This window comes from Corvus moneduloides, chromosome 6 (genome assembly GCF_009650955.1).
Source record: "Corvus moneduloides isolate bCorMon1 chromosome 6, bCorMon1.pri, whole genome shotgun sequence".
NCBI classification, from domain to species: Eukaryota; Metazoa; Chordata; class Aves; order Passeriformes; family Corvidae; genus Corvus; species Corvus moneduloides.
Genome location: NC_045481.1, coordinates 6,996,649 through 7,009,000, shown reverse-complemented (window position 1 = coordinate 7,009,000; position 12,352 = coordinate 6,996,649). Strand labels below are relative to the sequence as shown.

At 40.6% G+C, this 12,352-nt stretch overlaps 1 protein-coding gene across 6 annotated transcripts in view; it reads left to right on the top strand.

Moving 5' to 3' along the window:
- The first annotated feature begins 699 nt into the window (after window positions 1-699).
- ESR2 (estrogen receptor 2) overlaps window positions 700-12,352 on the top strand; it is a 34,857-nt gene continuing 23,204 nt past the window's right edge. Inside the window, exons 1-4 of one of the 6 annotated variants that reach the window (XM_032112609.1) lie at window positions 700-2,491; window positions 5,152-5,393; window positions 5,815-6,287; window positions 10,437-10,612. In XM_032112609.1, the coding sequence (XP_031968500.1) occupies window positions 5,391-5,393; window positions 5,815-6,287; window positions 10,437-10,612 (652 nt within the window). In that variant the 5' untranslated portion in view covers window positions 700-2,491; window positions 5,152-5,390. Of the gene's footprint in view, window positions 5,394-5,814; window positions 6,288-10,436; window positions 10,613-12,352 lie in introns of all 6 variants that reach the window. The other 5 variants (XM_032112610.1, XM_032112611.1, XM_032112613.1 and 2 more) reach the window with 5 other exon arrangements.

Sequence of the window (12,352 nt, the reverse complement as noted above, 5' to 3'; positions counted from 1 at the left end):
ATCAAAACAAGAATAATTTTTTTAGAATTAGCTTCATTAATTGGTATGTGCTGAGAGACCCAAGTGTGCTTCAGAGATGCTGGATACAGATGCACATCCCAGCTCCATGAAAATGTAAATCCTGTGCTGTTCTTCCCTGCCCTCTCTTGCATCAGAGGGAGATGGTTTTTTTTAATAATGGGGTTCCCACCAGACTAGGGTGCAATTCTGTGTACTGTCTTCTGCCACAATACTGCTGCGGATTGAAGCATGATTACAAAATCCTCAGATAGATCCTTGTAATTGTTGCTTGTGTAATAGTTTTAATAGATGTTTCTGTTCTAATGGAACACACTAAAATTTTCATGCTGAAATGTAAATATTCATTTTGATCAAAAAGTCCACACTGTGCTTTGAAATAATTACATGGAGAGTAAAGGAGCTGAAGTGTCTCAGTTTGCATTTTTATTCTTGAGCAGGACAATGGCTTTTCATTTCTGATGTCTGAAACCCTAAGTCTATGAAACATACTTTAGAGATGCAAATCATAGAAAGCTTAAATCTACTCTCATGTCTGGTAATATTTTAAAGGTCTACAAATTCAAAGGTTAAAAGCTAGTAAATCAACCTTAACTCTAGTTTGAACTGAGATCTGGACATATTTTCCAATTTTATGGATACCTTCTGTTGAACTAATACCGTGTAGTGTATGCAAGGCAGCTGGTTTTGTGCATCACGAAGTGTTGAATGTTGGTTGTCTTCGGGCAGGACCCACAGCTCTCACCTTCTTGAACAAAGGTGACAAATTGGCCAGTGTCCATGATCCTTTTATATGCCTCACACTTTCCAGCACAAGTAAAATGGAATTTCCTCTGCTGTGAATGCCTCCAGTAATGGGTAGGTGGGAAGGGAAATCTAGAGAGCAACTAATCCAGCATACTGCTCAAAGTGAGTCTTTATTTAGTCTCTCCAAAGATAGGGATTTCACAGCCTTTCTGGGTATCCTATTCCTGTACTTAATTCTCACTGTGGAGAATTTTTACTATGTTCTACTGGAATTTCCTTTGCACTGGCTTGTGACTGTGATCTCTTGTCGTGACTTATGTGCTTTCTGTAAAAAGAGTCTGGATTTCTTGTCTTTGGAACTCCACTTCAGGGGGTAGAAGACCGAAGTCGTGAATTCCTCTAGTGGAACAAATCCAGTTCCTTTGCTGCCCCCATGTCATATTCATTCAGCCCTGAAATGTATTTAGAAATGTTTAGAATAATCTAGGAGTTGTCAGTGTCCTGAGTAACTCAAAGGCTAGCATAGGCTGAAGAGTGCTCGTTTTGCTTGTTTCAAAGTGTTCTTTCCTGCGTGCTTTAGAGCTGCAGTGTTTTCTTCAGAGAAGGTCTTGATGTCATTGAGGACAGGTTATTAATTTTGGAGGAATGTGTACAATATCTGAAGTCTGGACAGATAGCTGTGTTTGCATTTTGCTTCCATTCCTCTGCCCTACTTGTTGCAGCCAGTCCTTCTCAGGCAATAATAGACTTGTTTACTTGTCTGCCTTCTGTTGGCAATATCTGGCACTGCTGTGTTTAATGAGTAATAAGTTTTTCACAAAACCTGAAGCACAAGTATGCCCTTATGCATCAGGAATGACTTTCCTTTAATAATCATGTTTCTAGAAGATGATTCAGTTTATTATTGCAGTGAGTTGTGTAAAATGTAACTTAACAGAATATTAATAGCATGCTCTGCAAGATGACTGAGGATCTTTGGCTGTGGGGTGGTGGAATGCATGCTTGCTGAATCACCTCTATTAAACCCAAAGGCAGAATGATTGTACTTTAGTTTAAGCCTAGCACAGAAAATGGTCATCTTGATTCTCTATTGCAAAAGATCTTTACTAAAAATATATATAAAATTCTAAGCATGTTGTGGTGCATGTTGATGGAAGGGTGCCTGAGAACATCCATCACTCCCTTGCTTTTTGAAGTGTTGTACTTTTCTAGGAAAAGCTATTGTATTATGTTCCCAAGCAGGCACCCTGCCCTCTCTATTTTGCCACTTTCCAAAACTAAAACAAACAAACAAAAAAAAAAAAACCCAAACAAAAATCAAACTAGCTTTTTTCACACAAGCCTTTTAAAGAGGTACTTGGTATAGGTAATGTGCAGTAAGTGGCTTTTGAGTTTGTTGAAATACGTCAGATGGCTTAATTATTTACCCATGTGTCTGTTTGACTATGACATCTAAACCAGTTCTTGTGTCTCATCGGGCATGTCTTGTATGGTGGCTCTCAAGATACATTCAGTTGTTGTAGAATTATTCAAAGACAAGAAACTTGTTTTTTTTTTTGTTGGTTTTTTTTTTTTTTTTTTTTTTTTTTTTGTGGAGAACATTGATAACATTCCTTTTTTCCCTACATCCTCATGGATAGTGGTGTCATCCTCTGAGTACTGGAACAAATGAAGCTGTTTTATGTCAGAAGTGAATCCTGCCCGTAATGTCTTAGATTTGTGAATGGTAAGTGTTATTCAAGGAACTGGCCAGAATGGCTGCTGTTTACTTAGTAATGGCATTTCAGTTGTTGAATATCTTGCTAAGCTAAACTGACTTCAGTGGATTGAAACATTTGCAGACTCCCAGGAAACCAGAGTATAAAAATAATAGGCACCTGTTTTGTTTCTGTGTCTGGTACAAATCTAGTGCAGGGCTGATAGACTGCATCTAAAAAATGTATTTTATCATTGAATCTTGCTTTTAAAATCTTTCTTCAGAGGAAGTGTTGGGACAGGAGTTCACTTTAGGAAGTAGTTCATTTCTGTTTAATGAGTAGTCTTTAAAATATGAGGACATTATACCAGGATGGAACAAATTTATTAGCCTATTGCACTACTTATTGTAATCCTTGTATTAAATGTGGTCGTGCTTCCTTCTTTGTTTGTGGAGTCTGTTTTCTCGCAAGCTCAGATCCTGAGGTTTGTTTCCCTCAATCTTCAGTCCTTCTTTAAGATACACAACTTCAGAGTCCAGCAGCCAATTTTTAGGACCTTCTGAGCAACAATGGATAATTTCAGCAGTTTCACTTTATTTGTGAGGCTCCGGGCTTCCCATTTTAAATTCTCTGGGTGTAAAGAAACGTGGTCAGTGTGATCTCATGTAGATCCATAGTCTACTGTGGCTGAACTATTTCTGCCACCCAAGTTAAGTATCTCAAGTCAATGCTGTTATTTTTTCACTACATTACAGCCTGCTGAAGACCATGTGTACAGTTTTCTTTAACTTGCTAGACCCCAGGGTCTCCTTTTCTTGTAAATAAGTTATGAGCAGTGTGTTTTTCAGGAAGGCTGTACTGACTTCTTATGCTTGTGTGAACTCCTACCCCTAAAACAAGCTTCACTCTTGCTCCTGGTAACTTCTGTGTATGCTTCTGAATACTGTGTGTTGCCCTTTAGAGACCATATCTCCTCCTGCTAAACAGGCAGTTACCCTGCACACACACATCAGTGGATTCCCTCTGCAGAAAAACATTACTCAAATCTCAGCTGATTTCTGTTCATAAAATTTCGTAGTAGCAGCTCTGTGTTCTCTCTCTGTTTCTACAGTGTACAGGCATTTATTTGCTAAATGCTGAGGGAAACTACACAACCAGTTTCCTGCTGCAAAAGCTGCCACAGCAGAATGTCTCTAGCTGACTGTAACAGCGATGTTGCTGTAATGCTGCTCATGTCCTTCTCTCCGAAGGATTTGGGGTTCCCCTCCACTGTGCACCCTTCCAGAGGAGGCAGAGGGACAAAGTGAGCACAGACAGCTTTTGTTGGACATTCCAGACCCTCTGGCAGAGTGTCCATGCTCACCCTGAATACCTGCAGCCTCTGAGATTGCAAGGGGAATACAGCTTTGCTTACACTGAATCTTTAAATGTGTGTTGAATCCAGTGTGCTCACTGGGCCCACTCGTAGTAACCCCTGAAAATACTCCTAAGATAATTTTTTTTGTTCCATCATTTGCTTCTAAAAAATTACCCACCCCATAATCTGGGAGTGAAAGTGCCTTTGGGTTTGTCAGTGTTCTTTTTGCAGTGAAGTTTGCACAATGCCTGTTTTTTCCTAGAGGGGGCTGTGAAGCATCTGGTGGGGGCAGATGAAGTGTGTAGGTTGTGTGAGGAGTGAGGTCAGAATCCCCTGCTTTGACTGCTCTGGAGTTCCAGTCCAAGAACTGCTGGACACAAACAGCTGCTGAGATATCTCATTTTCCTGTTTCCCACAAAGGAAAAAACAGCAGCTGGGTCTAAAGTGCTGGAGCTGATTTAAATGAGTTTCTGGTTATTTCTACATATTATCTTCAGTTTCATTGCCAGGATGCAGAGTGAGGAGGAAGGATGGACTCTCAACTATCCATTTTAGTCAAAAAGACTATTTCTTACCTTTTTGGTTAATGCTTCTCCTCTCAGTCCTCACCCTAGAGGAGAAAAACATATCAATGCCCCAAGGTGGCATACTAGAAATGCCATCTGGCTGAGAACTTTGGGGACAGGGAGGTTGCTGGTACTTCAACAAAACTGTGCTTCAATCTTCATCATCTTGCTTTATGGTCATGTGAGGCAAAAAAAGGTAAGAACATTTAGCATCTATACCTTGGCCACTTGTGGAATAGCAAAGCTGGGTGAATGTTTAGGAATCCTGTGGTTTTTCATGTTAAGATCTTATTACAATATGTAAAAGTACATTGTAATATCAGTTCATGGGGCTGGAACTTGCTATTTTGGATACAGAATTGTTTTGAATTGCAAACTAGGTCTGTCTTCAGAGCTGGAATGAACTGCAGATGAAACTCTTAGTGAAGAACAAAGAAAAAATGTTTTTAAATGCCACAGTAAAATAATGCTTCTAGGACAGAGATCTGTCTTAAGAGGATAATTTTGGCGGGCTTTTTTTTTCTTTTCAGAATTCTTTTCTCTCTTAAATCCCTAAATCTGTCAAAGAGTATTTACTGTGGGCAGTTCAAGGTCTTTTTTTGATAGTGAGTCAGATGGGAGAAAGGACAGGGAGTAGTTGGGATGGGGATGGAGAGTGGCAGGGAATCAAAAAACTTCTGGACCTTATGAAATCACTCAAGTTGTGTTGTCAGCTTTGGAAATATCTGCATTTTATGACTTCTACTTTTCTGATGGCTCTGTTCAGAGGTGCCGTATCCAGGGACCTCTCAGAGATGAAGTTGCACTGCTTGCTGACATCCACTACCTGTCTTCCTCCTCTGTGTAGAGGGACGTGCAGTGGAGTTCTGGATTTGGAAGGTATAGGGGATATGCATGTGTGTGTGTATGTCTGTTTTCAAAATACCTGCTCTGACATGTTTGTGATGGAAAAGGGAAGCACCCTGAAGTACAAGGCTGAAGACTGTAGTGCAGTTACAGCAGAAGATGGTGAGTTATAATGGGAATTGATTTCTCCTCCATAGCTATGGGTCTTGGGATAATTTTGCCTCTGATATAGAGCAGTTTTACCCTGGTTGTAACTCCTATTAAGATCCAAGTTGTCGCCTTCATCTTTGTTGCAGGCAGGCCTCAAATAGTTTTCTTCTTAAAATTATTATTATTTTTTAAGGGAGTCTGAACTCTGTGTGTGTTTTAGCCTTTATATTTAAGGATATTCTAAAAAGCTTTCTTTCTCTTAAAGGTAGTAAATTTGTACATTGATTATTTAAGTGCATTTGGTATGTAGCCTGTTTTAACGAGACATTTTTATGTTTTTTGGTTTATGGGTTCCTTTATTCTTTTATAGAAGACTTAATGCAGAGCTTTCTAACATTTTAATTTTTTTTTCTGAAATTCTTTATCATCTTAGGATGAATATTTAAATAGCACTCTTCAATCTTGCTTCAAAATGTCCCTGTGCACGTCTTCTCACAAGGACTTTTCTCAGTTGCTGCCATTTCAGGATATTGGATGCAATAAAACAGAAATTAAAAATTCACCTGCTGGTGTCATCTCTCCAGTTCCCTACAGCTGCAATCAGTCCACGCTGACAGCAGAACACAGTCCAGTCTACATTCCCTCATCTTACATGGAAAACAGACACGAGTATTCCGCAATGGCATTCTGCAGCCCTGCTATGGTGAATTACAACATTGCTAGCAATTTTGGGGATCCAGAGAGCATGACTGCAAGGCAAACCTCCAGCCCCAGCACGCTGTGGTCTGCTCCTGGCCATCTGTCCCCTCTGACACTGCACTGCCAGTCCTCACTGCTGTATGCAGAGCAGCCCAAGAGCCTGTGGTGTGAGGCACGACCGATGGAGCCAGTGCTGCCCGGGAGCAGGTCAGTGCTGCTTGTTGCTTTAAAACTTGGCTGAATATTATCTACAGTTTCCTCAGCTCAAGTCTTTTCTTTTTACGTTTGAATTCTATGTACTGGTCCCTCTGAAAAATAAAACAATGCCAGAAAAGCTCCACTAGACACCAAATCAGTCCTGGGGTGTTTGTTTGTTTGTTTTTAGTGTAACTTCTGAAGTGAGATTTTTTTTTTTTTCAATACCTCCTTAGAGTACTATACACCAACACAAAGCATTACAAATACCTTCAGTGTGGGAAAAGTTCAGTGTGTAAACAAAAGTTCAAGACTTCTAGGTACTATTCTGTGTAATAAAATTAATTTTGCTCTGGCAGATTAAGTCCTTTTGAGGGAGAGAGGTAAAAGTTCACTCTTTTTGCCTTTTGATACAATGTTGTTTGAATTCCTTTTTATCCAGATTATTCTTTTTACTGCTTCTAATAGATGTGAAGGCTTTTTGTTAACCTGAAATTCAAGGGAAATATTTTCTTTGCTTTTAGTATGAACAGTCACACAGCAGCATGCACCATGTTAAAAGGTGAAAAAAAGCCTGACTCTGTTTCTTGCTGCTGTTCCCAACTGACTCTGTAAAGTTGTTGTGAACAGCAGAGTCACAGGCTAAATTTTCAGCTGACAATAAACTCTGTTTGCAAAAACACATTCTTGTTCTGCACATTTACTGGTATTGCAAACCCTAATCAGCATGTGGATCATCAGCCGATGGAATTGCTCTGTTTGTGGGCACAACACCTGCTGGATGGATAAAAGCTCAGGGTGTGCAGGTGCTGTTCCTGCTTCAGCAGCTGTATGTTTATTCATAGGTCCCCCTATTAAACTTCAGCAGCCATTTGGAGTATGAAAAATAGTGTGTCCTGGCAACAGTTTTAGTTCAATGGTTAATAGAGGATTTGTGCTATTTTTGAGACTACCCACGTTCCTTGTGCAAGGGGTGGGCTTTATGCAGTTCTGGAGTGCAAATATGCTTTCAGTGTAGGTGTGTGGATTGGGAAAGACTCTTTGGGTAGCACTTACAAAGCTGTTCGGGAAATTCTTCTGAATGATGTGAACAGGGGTAACATCCAAACTCTTTCCACTTTGGTTAAGGTTCCAAAACTTTGACAGCCCTGGGAACGTTAGTGTTTCAAGCTGTCCAGATGTTGGGACAGCAGCTGGAATAACCCAGGAGCAAGAGCACCCTGTCTGATGCCCTGCAGTGCCCTCTCTATGACAGACAGAAGGGAAGCCAAACCTCTCCCACTGGAGTTTAAATAAATAAATCATCAGCTATTTGTATAGATATATAAGGACTATTGCTCCTGCAGCTGATGATGACCTAACTTAAAGAGAAATCAAGAAAATCTGGAGTATAACCTCTTTTTCACAGTATGGTTTGAATTGAAAGGGGTCTTAAAGACCATCTAGTTTCAACTCCCGTGCTGTGGTCAGGGACACCCTCCTCTAGACCAGGTTGCTCAGAGTAGAAGGATGACCAGGAGAAAATCAGTGACTTACTGCTTTCAGTGAAGTCTTAGTTCTTTTTTAGAAAGGTAGCACCTCAATATAGAAACCACGATCATAAAATAGAGAGGAGTACTAGGAGGTGTAAAGAGAGAAATCTTTCACCATGGGGTTCCTCAGTAGCCACCAGGCTACATCCCCTGTTTTCCTGCATCCTTTGGTGCAGGAGCATTGTGGGCATCCATCCAGCCACTTCCAGCTCACCTGCAGGACCTGGCAGCTCATTCCTCTGCTGAGCATCCTGGTGTGCCCCAGTCCTACAGCAGCTGGGATGGGGTCTCTACCCACATGTGGGCTGCCCTCTCTGGACTGCCCTTTGTGTGGAAACACTGTCGGAGCAGGAGACTCTCGGGGTATGGGATGTTTACCTGAAAGCCCTGACTGTTTGCAGGGTCTGTTGTCCTCACAGACAGCATTGACAAAGTGATGGGGTTTGGGCCTCCTGGTGTGAGGCTGCAGCTGACACAGACGAGCGGCTCTGATCCTGTTTGGCCCACAGGAGGAATTTGTTCCAGATGGTTCCGCTGCGTGCAAGCTGTTTGCCACAAGTCTGAGGAAGCCTTGCCGCTTCCATGTGTGCAGGGTGGCTGTCATTAAACTTTTAAGCAAGGAAAGAAAAAGTGCTTTTTAAAAACACTTTTCATGACAGGGAGGTAAAAACCAACAATCCTCACCGAGATGTTACAGTGTGTGCTTCTTCTTTATTTTCATCCATAACCTCAGTGCTTTATGGAGGGCACTAAACATTGCTCTCCACAGCATATCAATCAGTCACTCAGAGCCTCTCCAGCTGATTTTGAGCCTTTTCTGACCCTCACAATCGGATAATGATTCCCAAATAAAGCTTAAAAATGTATCTCTTTTGCTAATGTGAAACACCAAATTACTTTTGCTTCCAAATACAGGGGGATAGGAATGCTTTTCCCTCCTTGCATTAGCAGCATATTAGGCATGTGTGATACAGTCCCTTCGCTCTTGGGGAGAGTTTCCCCCTCACTGGTCTTTCCAGCATTGGCAGAGAGGGAAATAACTCAGTGATTAGCCAACCCATTAACGAGGTGTGTGTCTAATCAAAGACCGAGCTTGTTAAACACCTAAACACTCCTCTGCCCTGCCATGTCTAAATGAATTGACATTTTAAAAAATCTCTCAGGAACTTAATTGTACAACAAATACCTTAATTTTTCTGTTTTGAAATTTGCTCTGAGAAGCACCTTTTCTTCCTTTCCAAATTTTTTACCAGGAAATTGGAGCATGTTCTCCTCAAAAACTTACGAACTTGATGGTTTTCAGTTGGCATGTGGGTGTGTTTGTCCTTACCTCCTGTCATGAAATCAGCACAAAATCTACTTTTAATATATTAGTTAAAGCCTCTTTGACAGCACTTTTAGCATGTTTCCACTGTTCTGTTTAAACTTGCCCTTGTTCTGTAGAAGTCATAAATCATGCTACCTGCTGTCTGATCCCAAGAGATTCTTCTTCTCCCTAATCCTTCTGGAAGGTGGGATGAGGAAAATTCTAGAGTTCCTAAGTTCTGCCTCTGTGCTTAAGTGTTTACATGTAAGTTGGCTATGTACCATTCCTTTTCTCAAACTCTGAGCTGCTGAGAGTTTGCACATAACACTGTTTTCTCTCTGTCTAGAAATTGTGTTGACCCTGGAAGCACAGCGTGCAAAAATCACCAAGAAAATGAGGTCCAGATAAAAAGGATACAACGGACGTACTTCCTATACCTAAACCAAACGTTACTGATAATCTAAGTTCCATTCCTCTTGTGTTTGTTTACAGGACATTGGTGTCAGGAATTGGCTGTTTTTTCATGGTTTTATTCTGTTTTAATTTTAATCCAGTCATGAAGAGTAGTTCCTGTATGTTGGAATTATTTGCAACACTTCATGAATGTGTATATCTTACTAATTTATATAGAGCACCAAGTTTTTAATGTATGAAAGTATTTTATTAGTTGCGTTTCCCCATTCTTCTTGTATTCAGGCTTCTTTTCGTTTAGCATTAGGGTGATCAACATGGGATGTCGCCTTGAACAGAAAACTTTGTCTAACATCATGAGCTGATCTTGTAGGCTGAGATTCACATCTCAGTTATTTGTCTCCAGAATGTCATTGAATGAATAAAGCTTCATGTAAAGGAGGAAATACTTGAGAATGGATGTGTGTTGTAATTTTGCCTTACTACCAGAACAAAGCAACTGCAGCTCTGCTCATTGTAGCATTTATCATGTCAGTCTGAGCTGTCTGAGTTCTCCTTTTCCATGTGAAGCTCCCAAGAGGCAAAATCCCCTTGGTTCACAAATCCCTGGACTTGCACATTCCCAATAATTCTTCAAGACCCATCAGACCCAGGGTTCATGTGATTGATAGAACAGCAGTCCGGTTTTATGCCTTTGAGTATTTTAAATCTTTCTAGTGTGTCATCACTGGGATTAGACTATATGCTTTAAATTATCTTGTCAGAAAAGGCTTTATGTTTCACACTATCCTGCGTTGAGGAACATGAAGACTCTGTAGAGAGAGAATAGAAGACAATGAAAAATTATGGAACTCTTTGCAGTGCAGTTTAAAATTTTCCTCTTTTGTAACAGATGTTTTTCTTTTCTATCAGAGAAACATTAAAAAGAAAAACTAATGGCAATGACTGTACAAGCCCAATTGCAAATAATCCTGGCTCAAAAAAGGATGCCCACTTCTGTGCAGTCTGCAGTGACTATGCTTCAGGATACCACTATGGGGTCTGGTCCTGTGAAGGCTGCAAAGCATTTTTTAAAAGAAGCATTCAAGGTAGGACAAACAGGGTTTGATAATTTTGCTTAAATAAATTGTTTCATGTGAGCAGGGGCTGCAGCAGTTGACCTAGTAATGAGTTGGTCTGAAATCCTGGTGTCTGGTGCTCCATGCTGAAAATAGAGCAACACATGATTTGACAATTTTATCTTTTGGCTCTGATGTTATCAAGATCTGGAAACATTACAGAGTGAGCAATTGATTTCTTTAGAGGAGAGGTGGAATGCATAGCACAGTGAGGTCCTGCAGCAAAGGCCTGGGTGGGATGGCACTGCAGACCTGTGAATCTGATGGGAGTTTGTGGCCCAGCTCAGCTGTAGTAATTGAGAATTAGTTTTCATAGACACAGTAAGAGTAGGCAATTATCTGGAGACTTTGCTTGGCAGGAGCTCTTCTTGACAAGAGTCTATTTCTTGGAGCTGTTGAGTCACAGTGCACAATATCTACACACTATGTAGGATGGAAAAATATGTGTAGCATGTATCAGGTACTAACCTGATTATTGTTAATGCTCAGCCTCCACCCCTCAGAGCCTGCACTGCAGTATCTCTTACTCTGTCAGATCTCTCTATCTAAGACTCCCACTTCCATGTTTAAACTCAAATATTTGGTATTTAGTTCAAGCTTGCTGTGTGGCTGCAGTGTGAAGTAAATATGGGGCTCCACGTTTGTTGTCACAGCCAGTGGAAGTCACTCAGGACCCTACTGCAGCTTTGGGGCACTTTGGTTTCTTTAACCTTGGCCTAGTTATCCTGTTCTTTGGCCTCGTCTGGGATCTTTTGGTGGAAAATAATTTCTATTGACATTGGCTGCTACACATGGATACCAGTGCAGAAAATCCTGTTGCTGTTTGGTCTTTAATGTTCCCCTTCCTCTTCTGCCTGCAAAGCCTTTAGCAATCTTCAGATATTTTCTTTTGGCTCAATATGGCAGAGTTGGTGCCACTAGGAGAATCAACTTTAATTCAGAACTTGTTTTGCCCTTTCACTTCATTGTGCAAATTCTGCACAGGTGAATAGCAATTTCTACAAGCTGGTGCAAGTACTTTTGATTTCTAAAATAATTGAAGAGAACTCTGTGTCCAGTTTGTAACAAATGGAGACTGAATTTGATCTCAAGGTGTTTTCTGTCAAGTAAATTGTTTGCCTTCTCTGTGTTGCTCACACGTGCTTGAGCCACCAGCAAGTTACCCACTGTGGTCTTTTGTACGCCTCAGTGTATCCTGTCAGGTAACAGTGTTTGTAATTCAAATAAAAGGATAAAAAAAGACAAAGAAAGCCAGTTCTTGGCATAAAGCACTATCAAGCACTCAGTTGCAACAGTTATGTTAAAATAAAAGACTTTCTGGGCCTGCCATAGACCAAAATGTTGGGCTCATGTCTAATTAAAATTAGAAGGTATGACTGAGCAACTGTGTGTGGTCTGAGTTTGTAGTGTTGTCTGTTTGTCCCACATCACTGGATGTCTGCCTGCAAGTTAATTTATCCCAAGGCCACAAGAGTTTTAAATTACTTTATACTCCTGTGTGCAACAGAGAGCTTCCTCCTCCTCTCCCCCCATGTTGTGTGAAGAGTCATAAACAGTAATTTGTTTTTCAGTCATATCTGCCAGTAGGAAATGGGACAAACTGTAACCTGATCTCTTCTTTTTAAAATTGCTGGTTCAAAAATTCAAGGTTAAAATAATTCTAATTTTGCACAGAAATAGTCACAATGGTTCAGTTAAATAATTACTCTT